This window comes from Camellia sinensis, chromosome 6, assembly GCF_055761805.1.
Source record: "Camellia sinensis isolate YWXY chromosome 6, ASM5576180v1, whole genome shotgun sequence".
In the NCBI taxonomy this organism is placed as follows: Eukaryota; Viridiplantae; Streptophyta; class Magnoliopsida; order Ericales; family Theaceae; genus Camellia; species Camellia sinensis.
This window is the reverse complement of record NC_138966.1, coordinates 138,079,053-138,105,832: the sequence shown is the minus strand read 5'-3', so window position 1 is coordinate 138,105,832 and position 26,780 is coordinate 138,079,053. Positions and strand designations below refer to the sequence as shown.

The 26,780-nt window shown below is 36.2% G+C and overlaps 3 protein-coding genes across 4 annotated transcripts; 1 reads left to right on the top strand and 2 right to left on the bottom strand.

Annotated features, from left to right (window-relative positions):
• Nucleotides 1-378: 378 nt before the first annotated feature.
• Nucleotides 379-867, bottom strand: LOC114314299 (pentatricopeptide repeat-containing protein At4g33170-like). Its single transcript, XM_028260775.2, has one exon. It carries the CDS (start codon nt 865-867, stop codon nt 379-381), a length of 489 nt encoding a protein of 162 aa, XP_028116576.2.
• Nucleotides 868-5,727: 4,860 nt separating this feature from the next.
• On the top strand, nt 5,728-10,121 carry LOC114314321 (Nucleic acid-binding, OB-fold-like protein). Its single transcript, XM_028260801.2, has 3 exons — nt 5,728-6,318; nt 7,250-7,456; nt 9,648-10,121. The coding sequence occupies exons 1-3, from the start codon at nt 5,842-5,844 to the stop codon at nt 9,792-9,794; spliced, it is 831 nt and encodes a 276-aa protein (XP_028116602.1). The 5' UTR covers nt 5,728-5,841; the 3' UTR covers nt 9,795-10,121.
• A 1,096-nt stretch (nt 10,122-11,217) lies between these two features.
• On the bottom strand, nt 11,218-25,151 carry ASHH3 (histone-lysine N-methyltransferase ASHH3). 2 transcript variants are annotated; one of them, XM_082872647.1, is made up of 15 exons: nt 24,912-25,151; nt 23,993-24,054; nt 21,219-21,348; nt 20,783-20,894; nt 19,487-19,586; nt 18,625-18,703; nt 18,336-18,507; nt 18,173-18,253; nt 17,829-18,006; nt 13,361-13,388; nt 13,154-13,241; nt 11,965-12,013; nt 11,806-11,889; nt 11,603-11,663; nt 11,218-11,513 (listed from the first exon to the last, which is right to left on the bottom strand). In XM_082872647.1, the coding sequence occupies exons 2-13, from the start codon at nt 24,008-24,010 to the stop codon at nt 11,818-11,820; spliced, it is 1,107 nt and encodes a 368-aa protein (XP_082728773.1). In that variant the 5' UTR covers nt 24,011-24,054; nt 24,912-25,151; the 3' UTR covers nt 11,218-11,513; nt 11,603-11,663; nt 11,806-11,817. The 2 variants fall into 2 exon arrangements, with proteins under 2 accessions (XP_082728773.1, XP_082728774.1); XM_082872648.1 differs by lacking the exon at nt 23,993-24,054 and having other exon boundaries at nt 24,912-25,147.
• Between the last annotated feature and the right edge of the window lie 1,629 nt (nt 25,152-26,780).

Sequence of the window (26,780 nt, the reverse complement as noted above, 5' to 3'; positions counted from 1 at the left end):
ATATATAGTGAATAACCAGAGAAAATTACACAGTGGCCAAAATCCATAGAAAATTCACACAGTGACCAAATCTAGAGAAAATTCACACAGTGGCCATAATCCAGAGAAAATTCACACAATGGCCAAATCCAAAGAAAATTCACACAGTGGCCAAATCTAGAGAAAATACACACAATGGCCAAATCCAAAAAAAAAAATTCGCACAGTGACCAAATCCAGAGAAAATACACATAGTGGCCAAATTCAGAGAAAATTTACACAGTGGCCAAATCTAGAAAAAATTCAAGGGTAATCGCGGAAAATTTTCCACATTACCATGTTGCGCACAACTTGATAACAATGCACGCCAGAATGCTGCATCTGAAGCAAATGGCATTGTCATTGCAATCTTTTCAGCTTCCTCCAATTGCCCTGCTCGACCCATTGTTCCGCTAAACATGTATAATGCTCGAGCAACAGCTCTAACCCATAATCAAATCTCATCCTGCTCAACCATTGTTCAATCTCCCTAACCAAACCCGCATTGTAAAAAGCTAAAAGAATTGTAAAAAAGCTATATTCATCCGAGACAAGCCTTCTAGCCCCCATCAAACCAAAAAGCTCCAACACCGAATTCCAATCCCCTTCCTGTGCATAACTCACCATCATTGCATTCCACCGGATAATACTCATCTTCGACACAAGCTCATCAAACAACCCATATGCTTCTGATACCAAACCACACTTCCTATACCCATCAACCAACGCAATCTCCACAACCATACCCAAATCGAGCCCAATAACAACCGCATGACCGTGAATTATCCTACATTGCTCCAAAACAACAAGCTCCGCCGCTGCATGAAGTGCTTCCAATACACTATACATTATAGACCCAATAACACAACTTCTCATGTTAGCAAAGCAAGATAAAGCCTCAAATGACCTCGAATTTTGCACTAACCCAAAAATTATAGACCCGTAACAAACTTGGTCTCTATGAGGAATTTTGTCAAGCACTTCACTAGCATCATCTGGATGTCAGGTTTTGGAATAGAAATTGATAAGTGAAAAGCAGTGAAGGGTTGGGCAGATAGAGAGAGCTTGAGAGAGAAAGAGTATGGAGTTGAAGGCCAAAAGAGAGAGAATGAAGGGAAGAGCAAGGCTTGAAGAGGGTGGCAAGAGTGCGGTGGTTATGGTGGATGGGTGGGTAGGTGGGATAGCAGAGCATGGAGACAAAGTAGCAGAGAAAGAGGAAGGAGTTAGAGAGGGCGAAAATGAGGGTGGTCCAGGAGACGATATTGGGAGAGGGGATTCGTAGATCAGAGTTTGATGTTCTTCTTATTCAGCTGCCATTGTTGAAGCTTAGTAGTGACACACAGTGCAGACAGACAGACAGAGAGGTGTAAAAGACATGATCAATCTACATCATCATGTTCTTCGAAAATCTCCATTACAACCTAAAATAACATTGATGGACTTTAAACATCAAAAAATATTATTGTAGACCTCTCCTCCTACCAAAAGTTGGGTAGGGATCTTAGATCAATTTTTCCCTTTTTATAATCCTTATAAAGAAACACCTTTTACATGGAAACACATATTTCATATTTGAGTAAGACAACTAAAATTAGCTAAAAATCAAGAAGCAATTGTAGTTTGCAACAAGTGAAAGACCGAGAGGAGACCTATAAAATTCAACAAATACGTCCTAAGAAATTTATACACCTCACAAATTATAAGCGGTATCCACTTCCACTCCCAATTCAACTCTATTCTTCTCATTAATCTTGTCTGCCTCCAATCCTTTCTTTTGTAGCTCTTCCACTTCCACCCCTTCGTTTCCCTTTATTGCCACACATCCCTATTTATCTCTTTTCAATAGTGTCATCCGCTTTGCCCCTTTCTTTCCACAATGCCACCACCTCAACTCCTTTTTTCCCCTCCAGAGGTGCCTGTTGTTATTGATTGGATCTGATTCACTAAAATCAACAATAGCTACTAATGAAAACAAATGAATGAGTTGAAAATTTGGATTGAAGACTTCAACCGAGCTACTCCATGGTAGGGTGGTTGATCTTCAGATCTTGTTGGTGGCTACCAAATGTTGTTGGTGGCTTGTTAACAGTTATGAAGACTTTGGTTCTCCCATTGCATCTATAAATGGGTAGTATATAGAAGAGATTCAAGCATAGTAATCAAAATAAATCAGAATGTAAGCAACAAAGTGTGAGTGTGAGTGTGAGTGTGAGTAGAGTGAGAGTATTGTCTCATTTTTCTCCATTATTGTAATATTGTAATTTCTCTTTACATAGTAAACTCTGTTGCCCGTGAACATAAACACATTGTCAAACCACGTAAACTGTATATTTCTCTTTTTTTGTGTATGTTTGGTGTTCGTTTTGGTCTCTTAGGCACAACACCTATCCTTCCCTCTTTTTAGCATTTTTGATAGCTTGGTTGATGTTTATAAAATTTTAATTCATCAAAAAAAATATTTTTTATACCATATATTATAGGGAACAACTAATTTGATAGTTCCTTCTAGTTTTCATAAATAATTATTATTTGTTATTATAAGCTTTCTTCACAATCTATTGATTTTTTATATAATTTTTAATGCAATAATCTGCAATAATGGTTTAAAATAGTTTAAGCTCTTAAATTATCCTTAAAACATTAAATTATTGTCTTTATTAGAATTTGATCTATTTTGAGAAAAAAGGTTAAAAGTTGATTTTTTAATTTTTTTTTTTTTTTAATCTTGTTTTTACTTTTTTTTTAAAAATGCACACAAAAAAAAATAATAATAATAAAGAGATGATTTGATTGAAAAAGAATAAAAAAAAAATTAAAATTAATTTTTAATCAACTTTCTAAAATAAACCTCTATATCACTCTTAAACTAAACAGGGTCGGCCCTGGGCATAAGCCCACAAGGCCATGGCCTAGGACCCTTCAAAATAAACTCAAAAAATGGGTCCTTTCTTATTATAATTTAGTATAATATATTAGGTATATTTTAAGTTTAAAAAAAATTTTAAAAATGTCCAAACTAACTTAAATAGACCCAAAAAATGGGCTTTTTCTATTATAGTTTAGTGTAATATATAAAATATATTTTAAGTCCAAAAAAAATTAAGAAAGGCCCAAATTAACTTAAAATAAATTGATCTATTAAAAAATTAAAAGGCTCATTCAAAAAAATTAATATTATTATTCATTGAAAATAGACTCAAAAAAGGGGTATTTTTTTTAAGGTCCCTGATATTATGATTTTATAATATAAAGGACATCAAATATTTTCATGATGTCTAAGGTCCCTTAACAGGATCCAGAGAAATTTTAGTCCCAGAGAAATTCTCTCCAGAGAAAATTGAAATCCAGAGAAATTTCAGTCCCAGAGAAATTCTCTCCAGAGAAAATTGAAATCCAGAGAAATTTCAGTTCCAAAGAAATTCTCTCCAGAGAAAATTGAAATTTCTCTGAGTATCAAATAAATCCAGAGAAAATTGTGGAAAGGAAATTTCTATGGCTATCCAGGAAATTTCTTTGATTTCGCAAATTTCTCTGGCTCTATTAACTACAATTAAACCCATGTCTAACAAACCCACAAACCCACAAATTTCTCTGGTCCAAAACCAGAGAAATTCTCTTCAAACCAGACAAACCAGAGAAATTCTCTGGATTGAAACCAGAGAAATTCTCTCTATTTACAGTAAAGTTGTATTTTTATGAACAGAACTTGATGATTGAGTTCAAAAACCAGAGAATTTCTCTGGTTTCAACCCAGAGAAAATTCAGTTAAAAAATTAAAGAATTTCTCTAGCTTCAACTAGAAGATCACTTTTCTCAGGTTGATCCCGGTTATGTTGAGTGCCAGCATTTACTTCGACTTGAGGGCGGGGCTGAGATTGTGAAGGGAAGAACTGAATGGAGGCCGAAATATGCCAACTGCGTTGGGACCCTTGGTTCACTTCCAGCAGAAAGCAGTTAATTGTTGAAGTTCTTCATTGCTTGGAGTGGCAGTACGTCTTATCCTTCGTGTCACGATGCCCATGTAAAATCCCTACCCGAGTTCCTGGATTATATATGGTTTTTCATTATATATATTTCTTCTGATCTCTGTTCTTGTTTGGGAGAATAGAGAAAAGTTCTTAAGCCTTTTGTAAGTAGATCTTATTGTACTCTCTCTCTCTCAGCTGTGTCTGAAGTCTTCGTGATTACCTTACCTTCTCAGATTGGCAACTCATTCATTTTTATCATTTTTGCTGGCAATTCTTTATTATTTATAATTAAATTTGTTTTTTGGTAGAGCATGTTACTTTTTTCTCATTGTGCTGCTAAAGTTTGTCTAAATGTGATGGCAAAGTCATGCTTGGAGGTCATCTTACAGTTTTGACAAGTAACCATTACTTCAAGATAGTTGAGAAATCTGAAATGTTATGTTCCCAGAAAAATTATTCAGAAAGTGTAGAAAATCTGAAATGTATGAAGCATATTTAAATTTAGGGTGGTATTGTTCATATTCATAATGAATTTGATTTATGCATTTTGAAATCTGGGTACTTTTGAGTATATCTAGCATTGATGATCAAGCTCATGGATGTAGCCCTCATACCTTGATATTCTCTTTTCTATTGTAGGAGATGAAGATGAGCGCCTGGATCGCAAGGGCTTCGGAGACGAAGATGTATGCGATTGTGATGAGAGGAAAGGAGAGAAGGAGAACAAGGCCGGGAATCTCCACTGGGTAAAGTTTTGGGAAGTGTTGGAAGATGAGGAGGACTGAGAGTCAGGTTGTTGGGGATGGCGGTGGGTCAGATGATGAAGACAGTATAAAGGACTGAAATTTCTCTGTTGTATGTTTAGGGATCTTAGACATCAAAAAATAATTTTGTGGATCTCTTCCATTATGAAAAGTGGGAGAGGGACCCTAGACCAATTTTCCCCTCAAAAAATGGGTCTCCCCTACTATAGTTTAGTATAATATATTAAGTATATTTTAAGTCCAAAAAAAAAATTAAGAAAAGCCTAAATTAACTTAAAATAAATTGATCCATTAAAAAATTAAAAAATTCATTTATTTAAAATAATTAATATTGTCATCCATTGAAAATGATTTTACAAAAAAAAAATTAGATTATGCAAGTATTATTGATTTATTTGTTTCTAAAAATACAAAAAGAGCGAGGATCAAGCGATACTTATTTGTTATTTAATGTAATGCGAAATATTTTTATGATTTTGATACAAATCTTTTGTCTTTTACTTTCATTTTTTTTTTCATTCAATGAAAAAAATAAATATGAAAAACCTCAAAAATTTATTAATTGATTATCGACTTTAGACTTCAGAAATCTCAAGATCGGACCTGAAAAATGACGCTTTTGTGCAAGCGAAAGGTGACCAACCCAAGTCTAGTCATCAACTAATCTAACTATCAAAACTTCATTTGACACCAACTAATAAATCCATTTCTTGACTAAAAAAAAAATTATTTTATTAAATAAAATTTTAAAAAAATAGATCATCTAGCATACTCAATTCCCCCTCCCCCAAAATAAATAAATAAATAAATAAATAATAAAAATTTAGCTATTTAAAAATAAACTAATTTTTTTAAAAATTATTATGAATATGTCAAATGAATTAATGTTTACAATTTTTATTAGATTATTTTTAATCGATAAATTAGTTTTTTTTTTTTTGGTACAAATTCCAAATCGAAATCTTACATTGTGCCCAAAAAGAATTAAATAAAAAATATTTTTAAAAAATCTAGTCCCAACCGAAACCAGTGAATGGATAACCGGGACGCCAAAAGGACTAGGAGGCGGCGGCGGTAGCGAGAGAGTGACGATGCCGATGGTGGGCGTTAACGTTCTTAAAGGCGGCAGCTTTCTCTTCTTCCGAAGTTACGGCGGCGGTGGTCGCCGCCCACTGCTAAACAACGGGGTTGGTAGCTGGAAAATCGGTGGTCGCCCTCTTTCACTATCTCTTCCTTTTCCCAATTCCCTTCCCAAAATTAATAACAGAAGATTTTTCTGCACCACATTTCAGAATGGTGTAGATTCTTCTTCTTCGTCATCTCTCTCAGAAACACCATCATCTTCTCCCTCTTCATCCACAGTGGTTGGTGATGGTGGTGGTGATGAAGAGAAAGATGAGATAAAGAATGCAGCCAACACGCTCGACATAAGGGTTGGGCGAATCGTAAGAGCTTGGCGACATGAGGAAGCCGATTCCCTTTATGTTGAAGAGGTCGATATCGGCGAGCCCCAACCCAGAATCATTTGCAGTGGCCTTGTCAAGTATATTCCTCTTGATCTTCTTCAGGTATCTATCTTTTTGTCCCCTCTTTTTTTCTCTGCCACAAAGGAATGTTAAACCCTTTTAGCCCTGTTTGATTGTCTGGATTTTATACAATGGGTTGGGGAGAAAAAAAAAAACTTGGGTAAAATTGAGCGAGATGAATCAACTTTTTTTTTCTTGTCAAGACTAGAGGATTTAGATGGATTCAAACCATTGTTTGACTATAAGTGAAATGAGAATCTAGTTCTTGAAATTGTAACGGCATAGTGATTGATAGTGATGTTTGTTTAAAATTTCTTGAGCTTTGTGCTTTCTTATCCCTTAAACTACAAACACATCATCCATGTCGGAAACATCAATTTTATGCTTTACACAAAAAGATGAAACATTACCAACCAAGTAAATAGGTCCACCCACTCTCCCTCGTCATTTGGAGTTGTCTTTTAAAAACTTGAACCGAAGTCATGGCATTAACAATATCTTGATTTTTAATTTGTGGTGTTTGTGATATATTCTCTCATCAAACGAAGATTGAATATAAATTCAAAGGATTTCGTTCAGTGCAACAATACATTGGCTGCTGCTCGTAGTTATGAATTTGATCAATCTTAAATCATTTCAAGCACATCAATCACTATTGAGAAGCCCTACCAGAAGCTGGGGGTTGGGGGTTGCAGGTGGGTGGCTGAAGAGGGGGAGGGGGTTGTAAGTGAGTTGCAGGTGAGAGCGGCAGGTTGGGGGGAGGAGAGGGTTTGGGGGTGGCAAGGGCAGCAAGGCCAGTGGGCAGTGGAGAAGGTAGAGGATAGGAGTGACGGTGGACAGTAAGGGGTTGTTAGTGATGGTTGGCAGTGAGGAGTGGGGGATGGGTGTAGTGTCTGAAATTTTTGGGTTTCAGTACTTAATATTAATTCTATGATCATGTGATAATCAAAACACTATGTTTATTAACATGCAGGACAAGAAGGTAGTTGTCTTTGCTAATCTGAAGCCAAGGAATATGCGTGGCATCAAATCATTTGGGATGCTTATGGCTGCTTCTGATGCATCACATGAGAATGTTGAACTTCTTGTGCCTCCCGAGGGTTCACTACCTGGTGACAGGATATGGTTTGGCTGTGCGGATGAAAAAGAGAACCTGCCTGATGCTGCCTCACCAAACCAGGTAGTGCTTTAGAGAAGAATTCATATCTGACTACTCAACAAAACCCAAAAGAAAAGAAAATGATGAAGATAAATAGAAAGTATTTTCATGCTCGTCCTATTAAATAAAGTGCTGTGCATTGACATGTTATTTTGCCCAGCTAACAAAAATGATATTTTTTTCAGAAGGGTAGTTTATGGTTTTCATTTTAATTACATGCATACTGTATATAAAAAGATTCACAATTTAGTTCTCTTCGATTTAGGAAAAAAGTGTACAGTTTTGTTTATTTGGCACATTTAACGTGCTATTGTTATGTTTGGTATTAGCCTACTTGAGGTTTTTGTGTCTGCTATGACAGTTTTTGTTGGGTACGACAATTTGGGTTTTATTTGGTAATCGCGCAGCTTATATCAGAACTCTTGAGTATGGAAATGGGTGTGTTAATATTTTGTGCAAATTTTCTTGTGGCTTTATTCCACTTGTTTCTCTTTGCAATCAAATCTTGCCTTTGAGAACTTTTACTACATATGGAAACCTCCCTGTTGCAATTAGACATTTAGTTTTAAGTTCCTGCAATGTATGCTATTGCAACTTTCTATCTCGCCTTTTATATATTTGTCATGCTACTCGTCCGAGGAGTTGCTATATTAGTTAGATTTATGTACCTAGATAGAGAGTGATTAAAAGTTGAATAATAAAATGTTCATGATGGATAAGTAGAAGCTGAGAGATGATGTGAGAAGCCAAAGGCAGGGATATTATACATTTTTCTGTATTGCCTTAGTGATACAACCCCATCAGGCTGTGTTTTAGGATTCTTTTGGCTTTTTATCAGTGATGAAAAAGAGTATTGGCTTCACTTTCCCTTTGTTATCTATCCATTCTGTATTTCTTGTTTTGTTTTGGTGTTCATTTTTTTTTTTTTTTTCTTTTGGTCATCTTGAATCTTAATTGATGTCTCATGGACTTCATTTATCTGTATTACAACTTCTTGTTTTAAAGACCAAAACCAAAGGACTGAAGAGTAGCCATCAACTAAGATTTGATTGATGCTTTCTTTAACTCCTTTTAATACTAACTAATTGTTTTATACTTTTTGCTTAAAAGAATTTATGACTAGAAGCAGTTTTGTTAAACCACTTTTTGAAATGATTAAGTAAAAGAACTTCTAATAGTTAAAGAGATGGGCAGATAAGCTTAAAATATCGTGTGTGGTCAGAATTGGACTACAAAAAATCAGTCCTCTTTTGTTGAAATGCTCTCTTGTAAATAGGAAGGCTTACATTTATTTAGTATGCTTGTATAATATATAGGGGTGCAACTCGGGCGGGTTTAGTCGGGTTGGGAAGTTGTCCAAGCCCAGCTCAAGTTGTGCTGAGATCTGCCCAGGCCCGAATTGTAACCCGAGGTTGTTTGTCCAAGCCCGACCCGAGTTAAACCCGAATTGTCCAAGTTGCCCGAATTGTCCGAATTATATATATATATATATATATATATTTTTTTTTTGCAGCTACATTATTAAATTATTAAAATTTGACTCTATTTATATTTTTTTAATATGTATAGAAAATCATTAATACTATCAAAACAAATAAATTATATAATGTAAGAAAGATGCCGTTATAGTAGTCTTTACAATTTATGAGTGAATAAAAAATAAAAAAAGTAAGATTTTATTTTATTTATATATATAATATATATTTAATATGATTTAATAATCTAAATTACTTTAATATCATGCAATAGCTAGTAATTTTTTTATATATATATTTAATATTTTTATATATCTATATATGTATAATTCGGGATTCGAGTTGCTCGGGCTCTTTGATGTCTTTGCCCAAGCCCGTCTAAATTTAATTCGGGCTTCTAAATTTTTGCCCAAACTCGTATCGAATTTGAAAATATCTTGTCCAAGTCCTAAAAAAATTCGGGCTAGGTTCGAGTTGTTCGGGTTGAGCCCGCCCAAAATGCACCCCTAATAATATATATGGATGTGATTGCATTTGTATATGATTAGTACGTTACAGTTTTTGTTCAATTGTTTTCGTGTGTTCAATAAAACCTAAATTTGATGAATTTTTGGGGAAAGGGTACTGTGTTACATTATGACGTTTTATTTGGCATTGTATTTTATGTTTTGGTTGTCTTTTTTCTCCCCTTGCTTTTTGCTTATTTTTACTCAATTTGATTTTGGTAATACATGCAGATTCAGAAGAAAAAGATCTGGGAATTAGTGCAGCCTCACCTGAAGACTGATGCTTCTTGTGTTGCTGCACTTGGAGGGCAGCATTTCATGCGAACATCAGCAGGTCTGGTGGTATGCACATCTCTACAAAATGCAAACGTATCGTGATATCAAACTGGGAAATTCATCAAATATGACTTTTGAACCTATTCATCTAACACATCTTGAGTTTTTTTTTTTTTTTTTTTTTGAGCCAATGTGTGGAATGTTATGTTTAAGGGTCAAGATTTATGAGATGTAATGGAATGGAATGTTATCTTTGAGCCAATTTGTTTAGTTGTTTTCAATTCAATAAGCAAATGAGATTTCTACTCGAGCTAGTCCTAGTAGTTTAGCTACTTATGTTTGCTAACAGCAGTAGACTGAGGTGTAAATTAAAACATGGAATGATCGATATGGTTTTTGGTTATTGAGATTATTATCACTTCTTTGTTTTTGTTGAAAATGTGTGTACATAAAATGTTTACCATGAGAATGTGCATGGAGTTGCATGTGTAACTGTCGTGTAAAAGGGATGCACAATTGATTCTATTGAGATGAATGTATGTTTTTAAGTGGAAGAATATTATGATTGATGTTAACTAAACTGTAGTGAAGACTAGCACCCAAAAACAAAAACAAAAACAAAAAAAAACTATTGACTTGCTTGGGTTAAGTGCGACAATAAAGATTTAAATCTTGGGACTCCTTTTGCAGTTTTGGATATTACACGATGTAGTCGTGGGACTATGTCCTAAGTCTCGATTATAAGCTATGATTCTCCTTAGGAGTTAATCTCTTCTTCAAAGTTTCTTCCCTGATTCCTCGAATATTGACATGATCTTTGCTATAAAAATGAGAGTTCGATTTTGGAGTAGATCACATCACAGGATTAGTAAGTTCTTTCAAAAGGCCTTGAAAGAACTAAAGCTGGCTAAGACTTCCATAGACCCGATCCCAATAAAACTACATAGCAGATCTCACAACAATTGCGCAAATTACAGTTTACATAATGAACAATGATACATTCCTCTAATTTTGAAACTCTAATTGATACATTCCTCTAATTTTGAAGCTCTAATTGATCTTTAATGATGTGACAGAAAATAAAATAAAATAAAATAAAATAAATCAAGACTAAAACATCACATCACACTGAGATTCACTCCCATTAGAGCTCATTAGAAATTTAATAATATCTTTTATTAAAGCCCCCAATCATTTTTCTAAAAGTAATGTTATCCTAACTTCTTATCCATTTATTTTTTATATATTTTTAGAAGGCAACATTATAAATTGTTACTATAATTGCCCCGCACAAGTTAACTAGTTATACAACTCAGCCAACAGAAGACATATTAAAAGCAAAAATATAGATATCCCTGAGCCAATTTTGCAAGGCAGAACACGGGAAATTTTCTCAAGAAAAAATTTTAACAGAAAAACTAGCAACAAAAGGATAAAAAATTTTGATCTAAAATTTGACATTGCTGCTGCCTTTGACTCGGGCACCTGCCAGATTTCCAAGTATCACAACATTCACACAAGCCACTTAGAACCAAAACATCAAGTTGTATGAACATTTGATAAGATGGTCAAAAAGGATCCTCCCTACAATTACATTTTAAATGCTGAAAAAGTCTATTAAAAAAGAAGAATAATGGTTCTTACCCATCAACAAAATTACGTCTCAAATTCCTTATTCCAACATATATATATGTATGTCTATATATATATATGAAAAATACATTTAGTACAACAACATTCCTCTAAACCTAATTCAAGCCAGAACTTCATGTCATGACAGACGGCCAAGCACGGGCTATACAAGAATTTGCTGAAACTAACCTGCAACACAACAAACAAGATTAAAATACCTGACATATTTGCCCTTTGGCTCGACCACTTTTAGGGATCAACAAGAAATAGTGACATACCACAAAAAACATGTTACAGTTGCAGAAAAACCACTGCAGCAATCTTTCATCCAACAATATCCTTCAACCAAAACATGATTGCAGAAGGAAACACAAATAAAATCAGCAAATACACCACATTTTACATATTTGAATCAGTATGGCGATATTACACAACAAAGAATGATGAACATCAAGTTATACTAGTAAGAAATTGGACCTACCCAACAACCATATCATAAAGTACAGAACTCCCAATCTTCTCTTGACATGTCAAGAAATTCAAGACCACCATCTTCAAACATGATCTGTGAAAACAAGCACGTAACATTACTGACAAAAAAATAATTTTCCAGATGAAGAAAACAGAACCTTTCCCTTACCAAGTGTTTTCTGGTATTCTTATCAAACCGTTTAATAATCCCAAAGGACCTGGAATATGCAAAGTATGCATTGTAAGAATTTAGCACCCATATAATAAAGAAAACAATACAGAAGTTCGCTTCATTATTGAAGCACTGCCTCAAATGAGTTCAAACAGTTAAAAGAAATAGCACCAGAACACCTTCAAAATTGAAAGCCTCTTTCTAGTAAAACATCCAAATTCTAAGGAAATCATGATTAAGGTGTTAGAAGTTAGTGGCAACTATTTTGCTCCTTTTAGCTATATATAAAAACAGGATGCAGCCCGTCATTTGAAAGGCAAAAGTGTCACAACCTTCTATTTCCAAACGTTAATTTTTACCGTTTCAATGAGTTCTTCCATATCTTTTGAAAGGCAAAAAAAGTGTAAACTCCTCCACACATTTGTTATAATTTTCAAACTCAGATATAGGTTTTAAAACTTCAATGTATTACTGGCGGTTACCCACAATCAACTTCAATTTGATTTGGGAATGCAAAAGTGCTTTTCTTTCTTTTTTTTATTCTGTCTCTCTTTGTGAGATCGTATACAAATAATTAAGGCTACAAATACAATCCAACCACAAGCCACCACTCAAATCATCTAATCTCCACTAGAATGTAAAATACTAAAATCACCAACTTCACCCCTTCCCTTAGGGCTAGTACATATATATGTATAAAAAAGCTAACTAACTGGAGTCTCTCAAATCCCTACACTGCAATGAATTAAACCACAAACCTTGTATCCCAGTGGTATCTGTGGTCATTATCTAACTGTACATGCATATATATATACACATGCTGATATACCAAAGAATAAAAGAGAAAGAAATGAATTAACAGCAAAGATACAATACAACAAATGGTAAGAAACAAAATCAACCCGTCATTCTCATATTGGTTTATGAAAAGACAAGGAAAAGGCATAACGAACACTCAAATCAGTTGTTTCCAAAAGTTCTATAAATACTAGCGTGAAAGGATAAAGAAAAAAAAAATGAATTAAATTGTCTACGAAGCCATGAACTACAAATGGGAAAAGATTCTGAGCTTCCTTTGGAATTGATCCTCAAAAGTCAATTGAAAAGGCTACCTCAAGTGTAAGAAAATTATTGGCATAAAATAGAACACTTGAATGAAAGGAAAGGAATATGCATTTAGGATTACCTCTTATCCATGGGGCGAGCTATTCTAATAACTTCACCAATGCAATTATGAAGGCCTCTCGTCCGAGTAGGATCATACCTCGAACTTCCTAAGCAAGGGGTTAAAAAAGGAGTGACATCAGTTTAGAGAATTTCAGCCTAAATATAAATTAGCATAAAATCAAATATTAAAAATAATAATAATTGTCAAACTAGAGAATTTGCTTACCTATATGCAGAACTCCATTGCGATAAACCTTTCCAAACAAATAATGCCTCCAATTAGTCCACATTTTGCACCCAAAAAAATAATTAAAAAGAAAAAGAACAAGAAAATAAAACAAAACAAGGTTAACAAGGCTACAGAGCTTATACAAGTGGCAGAAATGAGATAGCTCAACTAGAAAATCATAGTCAACTTATTAGAGAGAAGAGCAAAAAAGGGTTATGGAAACACTAATTCCCTAGGGATTTGCATTTTGAAACGTACATTTTAAATCACAGTTAACTTTCATTCCCAAACAAGAGATCTAAAGTGATCCTATTCATTTAATCCCATTTATCTCATTGATGATTTCCTTCTAAGAAAATACATCAAATACAACCAATTGAGAACTTGGAGGGGTTTTGGCCAAAAAAAAAAACAGATTTAAAAAGGCATTTAAAATGATAGATTTGTGTTCTTACATGATTAATTTGAAAAATGATAGACAAATGTCTAATTGTTGAAAGAAATCAGTCCTCACATTTAAAAGTGCCTTGATAAATATCTAGAGCATGTATTGTACCATGTTCCCTGTTCCACCAGCCAAAACAATCCACATTCCAAGAAACATTCAGCAAGAATGACGGGAAAAAACAGAGATCTATTATCTAGTAATGCATAAACAAGTCAATATGAATGAAGTATGTGTCCCCTCACAGAATTAACGAAACTGAAGAACAACCAGTCCCAGCTAGCCCCTCTATGGATACTTTCCAAATAGATATATTTGAAAATGATTATTGATAATTTATACACAAATACAAACTACTCAGAATAATTCGAGGAATACATACAAAGTGGAAGATGTCATCATATGCCAACAAATTTTTTTTTTCAGCTCATCGTGTACCAACAGTCATACTCAACAATAATAGTCAAACACCATACATACATTGTTAGAATTTCCCATCTTTACCTTCACCTACTCCACTACACACTCCACTTCACCTACCTCCACATTTCCCATCTTTACCTTCACCTACTCCACTACACACTCCACTTCACCTACCTCCACTTCACCACACACTCCACTTCACCTAACCCACTATCACCTCCACTACACCTACTACCACATTTTCTTCTATATATAGATTGTATAGGAATTGTAATTTATCGATCATCATGTATCTATCAATCAATCAATAAATACATAAATTCTTACATGGTATCAGAGCATTAAGTTTTAGACCTATATTTCTTTCTCACCGGCGGGCAGTCGGTCGGCAACCTTGCCTTCACTGCCCGCTGGAGATTGGGTGCACATACCTTCACTCTTGTTGTGTTTTCCAGCCTCCATAACCCGCTTCACTGCTTTTGCTATTGTTTCTCCCTTGATACAATCACTTCCTGCTCCAATCTGCCATTACCGAGCACCAACCCCAACCCCAATTCTCAAAACCTCAGTCACCAACTTCTCATTATAGAATTGCTTCGCAAATCGTGGCCAAGTCACCATTGGGACGCCGGCACAAACACCTTCCAGGATCGAATTCCACCCGCAGTGAGTCACAAAACCCCCAATCGATTCATGATCAAGAATCAAAACTTGAGGTGCCCAACCTCTTATGATTAGTCCCTTGTTCTTCATTCTCTCCTCAAACTCCTCCGGCAACCGCTTCTCATCACCGTCTTCTTCGATCTTGCCTTTCCTTCTCTCCCGAAAACCCTACCGATCGGCGCATCCTTGTCTTGCTCGACGGCTTTGCTCTCAAGTCCTCGCACTCGATCTTCTTCACAGCTCTTTAGAATCGCGGAAGGGGTGGCCTATGTCGCCGGTCACGACGAAGAATCCAGACCTGTCATGGTGTTCCGCATTAAGCAAGACTACCAGAAGTTTCATTCTCAAAAAAATGTTTACTCGTTTACTGGTGTTCACTCTGGAAGTTGCCATTCAAACTATGGCCAGAAATGTTGAAAAATTTGTTCTGCTCTTTGACGCGAGCTTTTACAGATCAGCATCAGCTTTCATGAACAAGCTGTCACCAAACACTTTACAGCCATTCTCTCTCTCAATTCGGAGAACATATTTTCTCTCTCCCCCTTTACTTTTTCTCTCACCCACGTTGCCCCCATTTCTTTATTTTATTTTATTTTATTTATTTATTAAAAAAAAAAAAAAAAAAAAAAGACGAGGCAGCCTCTAAGCTACTTGAGCATATAACCCAAAAGGGGAAGATGCTCTGTTATTACACTTTATCATCACGGGGCTTGAAAATAGCACCACCAGCACTAGCAATAGCACATCATCCCTTTCTTTTCTTTTCTTTATTCTCCACTCACAAAACATTTTGCACCTCACCCATTGCTCCACTTTCTTTCTTTTCTTTTATTTTCTTTATTTATTTATTTATTTTATTATAAAAAAAAAAAAAAAAAAAAAAACAACAACAACAACAACAACAACAAACACGGAGGAAGAAGACGAACTGCAAACTCATTTTATTCATATCGGGCCTCACCCCGATCATCATTTTACACAAAAAAAAAAAAAAAACAAAAAAAAAAAAAAAACAAAAACAAAAATACAAAACAACCACACCCACAGTGGGATTTTTCTTTTCCCTTCTCTATTCTACTGCAGGTCTCTTCTTCTTACTTTTATCTTGGGTGTCCCGTGCCAGTCCGGTCTCCGTGTTTCCTTGTCCACTGAGCACGTTCACTCCCCCATACTCCTCCACTGCAGCATATGGAGGACCTCCAAATCGGAACATCACGGTGGCCTTCCGCTTCAGCTCCTTGCTTTCTGCCCTTAGCACGCTTATCTCTGCTCGCGCATCCTTATACATGCGTTGGAGCAGAGCCAGCTGGGAGTTTAAATGTTGCACCTCATTTGTCCTACTCTGCAGCCGGTTCGACAAATTTGTGACCGCCGTCATGCTTTCCACACATGCCTTCAAAGTATACTGATTGGCCTCCACATCCGACTGCACTGCCATTCTTTGCTCCACAGACCGCATCGGAAAGTTCAATGGAGCAAACTCCGGGGCGCTTGGTTGAGGTTCCAGTGCCACCGCACCCGTTATCTCTCTTGTTGACTCATTGAGGTCGGGAAAGAGAGTGAGTAGACCTCGGGATGAGGATGCCGTATTCTGGATAGCTGAACGGGAAGAAGAGGCCATTTTTCTGGGCAACAGAGTGTTACAGCGTATTACAGAGTTTCTCTCTCAGCACAACAGTGTTACAGCCTCTCTCTCTCAGCACAACGAAGAGTTTTACAGAGGATTTCGCAGTTTTTTTGCTTCTGCCTCGGCCTCAGGCTCTGTCATGGTTAAATAGCCGAGGCAGCCACGCGCATCGCGCGCCTCTTGCCGCCCGACACACTGGCACGCCTTTTCATGGCACATCTTTTGATAAAATGGACACGCCTTTTGATGGCACACCTTTTGATGAATTGGGCACGCCTTTTGATGGCACGCTTTTTTGACAACTTTGGGCACACCTTTTGAGGGTGCAACTTTTTCAGGGGTCCGACAAGACTCTGTAAACTGTCCCGACATTGATTCCGGTTAGCTCCTTTATGGGTCCGACAAGACTCTGTAAACTGTCCCGACATTGATTCCGGTTAGCTCCTTTATGGGTCCGACAAGACTCTGTAAACTGTCCCGACATAGATTCCGGTTAGCTTCTACAAGGGTCCGACAAGACTCTGTAAACTGTCCCGACATTGATTCCGGTTAGTTTCTACAAGGGTCCAGCAAGACTCCGTAAACTGTCACAACATTGTCTTCTACAACGGTCCGCCATAACCCCATAAACTGTCTTCTATAACGGTCCGACATGACCCCATAAACTGTCTTCTACAAACGGTCCGACATGACCCCATAAACTGTTTTTCTACAACGGTCCGACATGACCCCATAAACTGTCTTCTACAACGGTCCGACATGACCCCATAAACTGTCTTCTACAGCGGTCTGACACCGCCATCCAGTGTCCTCTACACCATTATGACACCACCATACCGTGTCCTCTACAACGTTATGACACCCCCATACAGTGTCCTCTACAACGTTATGACACCCCCATACAGTGTCTTCACCAACGGTCTGACACGACCATACAGTGTCTCCTATCCTTTTTTATTTTTATGTATTTTCTTGTTTTGTTACTCTCTCCAAACTCAAGTTGGTTAGTCTCTCCTCCTTGAGTTTGCGGGGGGCTGTTAGAATTTCCCATCTTTACCTTCACCTACTCCACTACACACTCCACTTCACCTACCTCCACATTTCCCATCTTTACCTTCACCTACTCCACTACACACTCCACTTCACCTACCTCCACTTCACCACACACTCCACTTCACCTAACCCACTATCACCTCCACTACACCTACTACCACATTTTCTTCTATATATAGATTGTATAGGAATTGTAATTTATCAATCATCATGTATCTATCAATCAATCAATAAATACATAAATTCTTACATACATCTTTGCCAGATAGAATTGCTTTCACTTTGGGAGATGATACAGCCACTTGACATGCAACAATTTTCAATGCAGCATCCGACGAAGGCACCTTAGGCTTGCTAGGCTTAACCCCCAGCGTTTGCCTGCAGCCTGCAGCACCACAATAGCAATCTTGATCTGCACCAAATTGAACAAACCTGCCAAATTTATTAGGTTGGCTTCAGCAGATAAAGATTTCTGAAAATAAATATTCTGGTGGTAGCTAATATGTTAGCATATGCATAAAACCATGCTGCAGTGCAAAATAAAGAAGTGTGAACACATCATCTAATGCATGCATGAAGAGAAAGAATCAGCTCATACTGATAATCATAGGTCAGATTCTCGCCCATTTTTATGTCCCGTGTTGCAAAAATGCCAATCCTTGTTTCACCGTCAATTATCCTAACATAGAAATTTGTGCAAGACTTTAATAATAACCACTATAAATATGAATCAGCAATAAGGATCAGTAAAGAACCATTACCATTTCTGCATTTCAGTATTTGGACAACAACTATGATTTATATATCTTGATTTGTTTCCTTTGTATGTGGCATCAATCACCATATCCCGGTTAATTTCACATAGATAAAAATTTGTTTCTCCACGGTGTTTCATTTTCCAAAGCCTTTCCTCACATGTTTTGTCATCAATAACTGCATCGAAGAAACACAATTCATCACAAAATTCCACAGGAAATAATCTACAAAATAAAGATAATAATTCTGATAGAAAAAAAAACACAGTTCCAAGAATGCAAGAAAGAATATCACCTTCTCCCACGTATTCTATTACAAACTCTCCTCGCTTAATATCTTCATCTGCCACAATCCCTGATCCACATTTCTCGGTCTACAACCAATGCATCAACTTAACACGACATTCAAACAGATAAACATAACAATAAACAACCACAAAAAACCACATGATGCCTAAATAAATTCAAAGCATTTGTCTAAAATGAAATAGACCAATGAAAATGGACAACAGTAGTTATAGAGCCATTTGAGAGAAATAGCTTAAGCTTTTGGGACAATTGATGACCTAACACAAAATCAGAGCTTTGATTTCTAGGAGGTCTTGCGTTCAAGTCTCTCCATTTGCATTTCGTCACTCCATTTGGTATGTTTGCTTGTTTGAATTATGTTTCTCTCTCCACATGCAAGACGGAAGTGCAAATGAAGGAGGGTGTTAGATAGTTTGATATACAATTTGGTCTAGCTCCAAATAGCTTAAGTTTTTGACCCAGTAGGTGATCTAACAATATGAACTTGATAGGCACATACAAAATGATGTTGCATGTCATATGCAATTCGAAGAAGTTGAACTAGAGATTAATTCTAAGCTAGTTTTTGAGAGAGAGACTCTAAAACACAGATTGTAAGTTAAGCAACATCACAACATCACAGTAAGACAAGTAGAAGATGAAATAAAATCCAAGTATAAAATTGATTGCCAAGAGAAACCTAAAAGTGACTTTTGCAGTCTCGTGAATCAATTACCCAAATAAGATGGAAAGTGCTTCCAAATGGCAAAGCACAATTATACTTGACAATCATTATGTTGTCTAATATGCTTCCTCTCATCCATGTTCCATCCACACACATCGTAACAAAATATTTAAACAGAAGTTACCTTCACTAGTTTCATCTTTTTTGGAACCCTATGCTGGAATGGTTTATTGAGACATGAATTCCCACATTTACAGCCTGAAGAGCAGGTTGATAATAGCATTCTGGAGAAAGACAACAATCAGTGACACCAAAAATTCGCCATGCTAATACAGAAAGTGGTGATCAAATTGATTCAAGCTAAATTTCAACTCAAAAGGCACAGAATGGATAAAGTCATGTCACATCCTTTTCAATTGTTAAGAGAAACAATAGCAGTAATGAACTGAGGGGCATGGATAGTTAGATGACCATAATGATGATGAATAATGTATTTTCTTATTACATTTTCCAATACCTGAAGACACCTTCAGCAGTGTTAAGAAACAAATGATCATGATTTATATCTTTTGTAGATTGGTGTATACATTGAATCTAGAAAACTAATTACAAACCAAATATGAAATATTAGACTTCAATAGATACAAGTCCACATTTGACTAAATTAAAATCTTATCATTCAGCTTAGACAACCTCCACAAAAATAAAAGATAAAAGCACCTCCAATAATTTAATTTTAGGATTCAGTAAACAGTTTTTAGTTACTAGAACAGTTTGCTGCAGTAAGCTGCAATAACATAATGACATAGGTGCAAGTCACTAACCAGCACATCTGATGCATCACCGAAATGTTTTTTGATGTTATGAACAGTATCTTGGTAAGATGTCTCACCAGTCACCACTATACTGCACAAGATGTATGCCAAGTACGTGCAAATCATCATAAAATGCATAAGGCAACTGCCCAGTATGATAGAGTTTGTCATATTTTAACCTTATGATCATCAGATTTGGAAATTGTTACTGAATTTGTACTAGGATCAGGACTTTGCTTTGAATTTAATAGTGTAGATGCTTATAAGATGTACCTATACTGGGCAGTTTTTTTAACTTACCCAAAAAAAACTGCTCAGTACAGGTACATGTTACAAGCATCTACACCATTAAATTCAAAGCAAAGTCCTGATCCTAGTACAAATTCAGTAACAATTTCCAAATCTGATCATCAGACGGTTAAAATATGACAAACTCTATCAGAAGCAATTTATAACTCAAATTCAAGACATTTTGATACACTGAACTATGACAGTGAACGCAGACTGTCTACTATCTAACCATCACAAATCAGTGAAACTATTTTACAGCTGTACCAAGAGAGAGAGAGAGACTCCTAAAGTTCATCACAAACCACTAAAGTCTGACTTAATACCAAAAAAAAAAGAAAAAAGGTAGAGTAAACATGCTTGACTAAAGCCCTTACCCGCAATGGCAATCTCTACCACACACACCAGAAGCCCCACTTGATGAGCTACAGGAACAGAATATACCATCATCCTCCAGACGCCTCTTAATCCTCTTAGTGAGATAGATGTCTAAAATTGGTTAATTTTAACAAAATCACAAACGGAAATAGAGATTTATAAGAACAGTACCATTCCAGACAAATAACAGAAGAAAAACCAAAAGAGGAACATGGATCAACTGTTTTAGCAGATAATAACAGAGTTGGAAACAAGGTCAGAAATGAAAGATTAAGGCATTTGCAATTAGTGAAGAAATGAAACTAATAAGATCAAAGCTAAAGAGCACTATTCAAGAATAAGAGAGAAAAAAGCAAAAACAGAGAGGCGGAGGGAGAAAGCTTGACTAATAAAAATAGTAGCATAACAAAACTTTAAAACTGATTAGCAGGATACTGCGCTTTATGAAGGTATAGCGCATAGGCTTCCATTTATTAAACCAATTTGGAAGTTCAAATTCAACTGGATTCCCAATCTCCTTCAGTAGTATGTTGAATATGTGCCCCATGCTATTGTGCTCAGCCTTCTGATTTACATATAAAAACATTAAAAAAATGAATGAGAGAGAGATAGAGAACCATAAGTAAAAGCACTTGCTCAAAATAAGATTATATACAATATAAACCAAACCAAACCAAGCCTTAAGCCTCATCAAATGAGGTCGGCCACATATCTAAGGCCATATCGTTAGTCAAATTAAGGAGATTCATATCTCTATTTACTACACTAACCCACGTCAATCTAGGTCTACCCCTTCCCCTAACACTTCCATCTACCGTCTATATCGCATCTCTTCATTAGTGCCTCTGTTGGTCTCCATTGTATACGACCAAACCATCTTAATCTATTCTCCCTTAACTTCTCTTCTATCGGTAGTACTCCTATCCATTCTTGAATATACTTATTCCTAACTCAGTGAGGACAAAATGAATCAAAGAAAATATCATCAACAGTAATATCTAACAAAATAACATTTTTTTGCCATAAACCCTTAATGTCTTCAATCTTGTCCTCAAATATTCCCACATTCCTTTCCAACCATATTACCCATAACATCGCACAAGCAACACTCTCCCATAGAACTTGAGATTTGCTATCAAGGCCAAACCTTCTAAAATCAATTACTAGCATCTAAACACAAGATGAACGTAACCCCCAATCCATTTTTACTAATAAAAATAAAATCCACCATAAGGCCAACACCAGAGGGCAATGCAAAAACAAATAATCAATGGACTCTTCCTCCATTCTACACATGGCATACCACTAAGAATATAAAAAGCAATTAGGTCTCCTAATCTGAAATGTATCATTGGTATTGAGTTTCTTGTGAGCCACAATCCATACAAATACTTTAAAAGTTCTATTTAGCATACAATAGTCTCAACTAGGGATTAGAAGAAAAAATAAAAATTAAAAAAAAAAGGCCACACAACAATTTGAATCAACCAGACCGAACTGTATCAATTGAATTTGGTCAGTTTTCTTACTAGGTCTGGTCAGTTCAGTTTTACTAGATAAAAATTCTTGATTCTGGTTTTTAAATTGTTAGGACCAAAACAAACCGATACTATAGTTTGTTATATCTATCTTTGATCCATACAAAACGGTTTGGCCTGATTCTATCTCTATCATTAATTTTGTACGTCTTCCCAATAAAACAAATCCCAAAGAAACCATAATAAGAACTAATGTTGCTCTCTTCTGGTTCTCACACTTTCCAAAAAAAATTTCTCTTTTCAAAATCTGTAGTCCTATCAGGGTCAATCAAGATTCTCTCTCTCATCTCTTCATTTTCTTTATTCCTTGTTTTATCATTAAATTGTCTTTAATTCTATCTAACACTTCTCTTTCTTCTCACTCTCAATAATTTGTTTCTCTCTCACATGTTCCTCTCATTCTAGTTTTTTTAAATAACTTGATTCCTTTTAATGATAGGCTCCTAGTGCTTTTATTTTTCATATAAGAAATGCAAAGGAGGAGATTTCATAATTCCTACTCCTTTGACCTCTTTTCCTCTCCTCTCTCCCTGCAAATCATAAGCCCTTCTTTTAGTGTTTTGAACTCACAATAGTCGATTTAAAAATTGATCTAGTCTTTTTTTATATGGATCTGGAGCTTTATATCATCTCTTTAGTGTTGTCCAATAACCCACTTAAGTCTTTCTTGCTTTTTTCTATTTCATGCTGGAGATGTCGAGGCTGATAGGAATCTTTCTCTTCATGACATTGCAGATGGTGATGGAGATCGATGACGGGGATCGATGCCAAAGAGCTACGGCAGCAAAAAATGAGGCAAAGCTTCTAATTTTTTGGTGATCAAACTTCACTAATGGCAGTTTCTATCATCTCTCTTTTTTATGATGCATGCATATATGATGTTCAATCTTAAAATCCTCAATTTTGATCCGTGTTTAAATCGTGATTGGTCTTTTTTTTTTCAGTTTTTTTTCCCCTAAAAAATATGGTAGACAAACAACTAAAACAAACCAAACCAAACTGGCTCAATAAACCACAGTTTGGTTCAGCCATTCAGTATGTTCAGCTGGCCTCGTTGCATTTGAGCACAAAACTTACAATTTCGTTTCAGTGGGAAATTTCCCCTAAACCCCCAACCAAACCGAACCGATACACTAGTCTCAACTCTTCCAAGATATTGTATGCCTATAAAGTGCAAGAGTGCCTATTGAGTACAAGTATGCACCAACATTCCATCAATACAGTGCCACCAAGTAATTCATAATGTCTGTTCAAGCTCCACATACAAATATGTCCATTAAGTTACACAATCACATGCAAAATTTATTTGACAGTAGACACATTCCCACCAAAGCAAATTGTCAACCCCCCCTCTATGGGATAAATATAACACTAGTTTGCAATTTATAATATTTTTTATGTACATATGCATCTTACCTTGAGCCAACACATAACCCTACCTCTCCAAAAAACAAAAAGAAGAAGAAGAAGAAGAAGAAGAAGAAGAAGAAGAAAAAGGAATTGTAGCCATTGTTCCTAGAGACTGTGAGAGAGAAACAAAAAGGGAAAAGTGAATATTGGTGAAACACCCTTTAATGGCCTACCAGTCATCCCTTAAATATAATATTGGCAATATGGTTCAACAAAAATTGAGTGACAGAGACATGATTTATGGCAAAGAGTAGAAACAACCTTCTTAATAGAAGGCATTGTATTGCTGAGGTTCGCAGCTTAAAATAGTGAGCAGTAATTGCCTACACAAGCAACAAAGGAAGTGAGTATTTGGATAGAAAAGCTAAAGCACTACACCAAATGGAATAACACGAAAGATGGCATATCTACTGTTGATAGACAAGATGCAGGACACATCCAAACATTCTCCCCACATGATTTATAAATGAACATTTTCTATAGGTACATTCATAAAGTAACAATGCCAGAGATCACATTAAAGAACAAGTTAACGGAGATTAAGTCAGTGTTAAAGGAACAAAAATGTTTTGAATCATATTCGAACTTAATTCCTTCTTAAATTGAGCCAAACCCACATTCACAAATAAACCCTAGTCATAAATTAATGCAAATCATCTGTCAGTTTAAAGCAAAATGTAAATTAACAAAATCACTTGTAAATTTGAATACTAGTTGAGCAAGCACAAACTAAGAACTTCTTAGTTGCTAATAACTTGTGAAAGTCAACCCAAACCAAGCAATGAGCAATATAGTGTATCTAAACATTTGTCACACATTCTTTGAAGCAACCCAACAAAATTAATATTCTGAAAATTCATACTGAATATGAGAGGGAAAACGCCACTTTAAAAATCCACAAGAAAATGGAATTCCGCACTTTAAAAATCCATAATATAATGGAATTCCTCTAATTGTTTGGTTGTTTAGGGAAAATTAGGAGGAAAAGAAAATTGTAATTCCGAATAAATCTTTACTTGCATTTACCATCTTTGACGATCTATAAAAAAAATTAAAATTAAAATTAGAAAATTACGAGAAAGATGAAGAGAGCGAAAACAAGAAAGAAAGATATGAATTTGACTGTAAGAATTTTCGAAATCTGGTATTTGGAAAGGGATTTTGGGTTTTAAAGAGGTACCTAGGGCTTGGCTTTTCCGGCGAGATTTTGAATCTTGAGTCGTTTCTTTATGCGCTCACGGCGGCTGAAGGAGGCAGAGTGGTGTGGGTGTGGCGGAGGCTTTGTTTTTCCGGCTAGATTTTCAGTTTTTCCGGTGAAATCTTTGGATGTAACACCATTGAAGACATATTGGGGGTGTTGGACGTAAAAATGTAACAGTTACAACAAGATGCACAAGAAGAAACGAGCCAAATGGCATGGTTCCCTATAAACAAATTATTTTAAAACCACAAAAAAAAATAATAATAATAAATAAATAAAAAGGGTAAATTACACTAACCAACCTAAATTAGGTTTTAAAATAAATACAATAAATTTTATAAATTTGATATAAGTATAATAAATTTTTTTGACATTTTAATTTATATAACATTTTTCTTTATTTTCATTAAAAATTCAATAATCGTTTGAATGAAAAAATAATATTGTTATTTCTTTTATAATGAAATATATATTTTATGTTTTCATATTATCTGTATTAATTTTGATCTATTTAATATTACTAGAAATAAAGTTAGTATAATTATATCAAATTTATGAAACTTGTTATATTTTTTCTAAATTTCAAAAGAGGTTAATGTAATTTATCCTTAAAAATATATATATAATTTTTTTACATTTCTCCACTCTTTTTCTAGTTTAGATTTTTTTTTATTTTAAATTTTAAAACAACAAAAATGAATAATTCTAATAGAGAAATAATAGGATGGTAGAAGTTTTTATACAAATGTGCCTACCTAAAATAGGAAATTAAAATTTAAAAAAAAAATTGTGAAAAAAATATGAAGCATTGTTGGAGATATTCTAATGTGCCGTTTGGTAACACTTTCGTTTTCAGTTTTCAGTTTATATTTACAAAAATTTTAAAAACTCAAATAAAAACTTGTTTGGTAAAATTTTTGATTTATAAATCAGTGGTCTCAGTTTATAAATTTGGCCAAAAAATGAAAATACAAAAAATGTGTTTCCATTTTGAGTTTTCAGTTTTTTTTTTTTTTACCACTTAACACTAGCCACCACCCGCCACAATTTTCAACCACCGTTTTCCGCCACCACCACCCACTACCACCTGCCACCACCACTCACCACCCATCTGCCACCACTACCCACCACTCGCCATGTCCGCCACCACCACCCACTACCCACCTGCCATCTACCCGTCACCACCAATCACCAGCCACTACCATCCACTGCCCGCCACCACCACCTGCCACCTACTTGCCACCACCACTCACCACCCACCTGCCACCACCACCCACCCACCACCACCACCCACTTGCCACTCACCCGCCACTACCACCCACCACGCACCACCACCATCACCCACCACCCACCCGCCACCCACTTGCTACCACCACCCAGTACCCACCACCACCACCACCACCACCCATCATCGTCACCCACCACCCACCCGCCACCCACCTGCCACCATCGACCAACTACCACCACCACCCACTTGCTATCACCTACCACCCGCCACCGTCACCCACCTACCCACAACCACCACCACCACTACCATCACCTATCACCCACCTGCCACTACCACCCACCACCACCATCCACTCGGTACCACCTACTACCCGCCACCGTCACCCATCCATCCACCACCACCTGCCATCTACCCGTCACTACCCACCACCACCCGCCATCCGTCACCCACTTACCACCACCACCACCCACCACTCGCCACCACCACTACCACCACCCACTCGCTACCACCCGCCACCGTCACCCACCCACCCACCATCACCACCCATCACCCACCATCACCACCCATCCGCCACCCACCTACCACCACCACCCGCCACCGCCACCGCCACTACCACCACC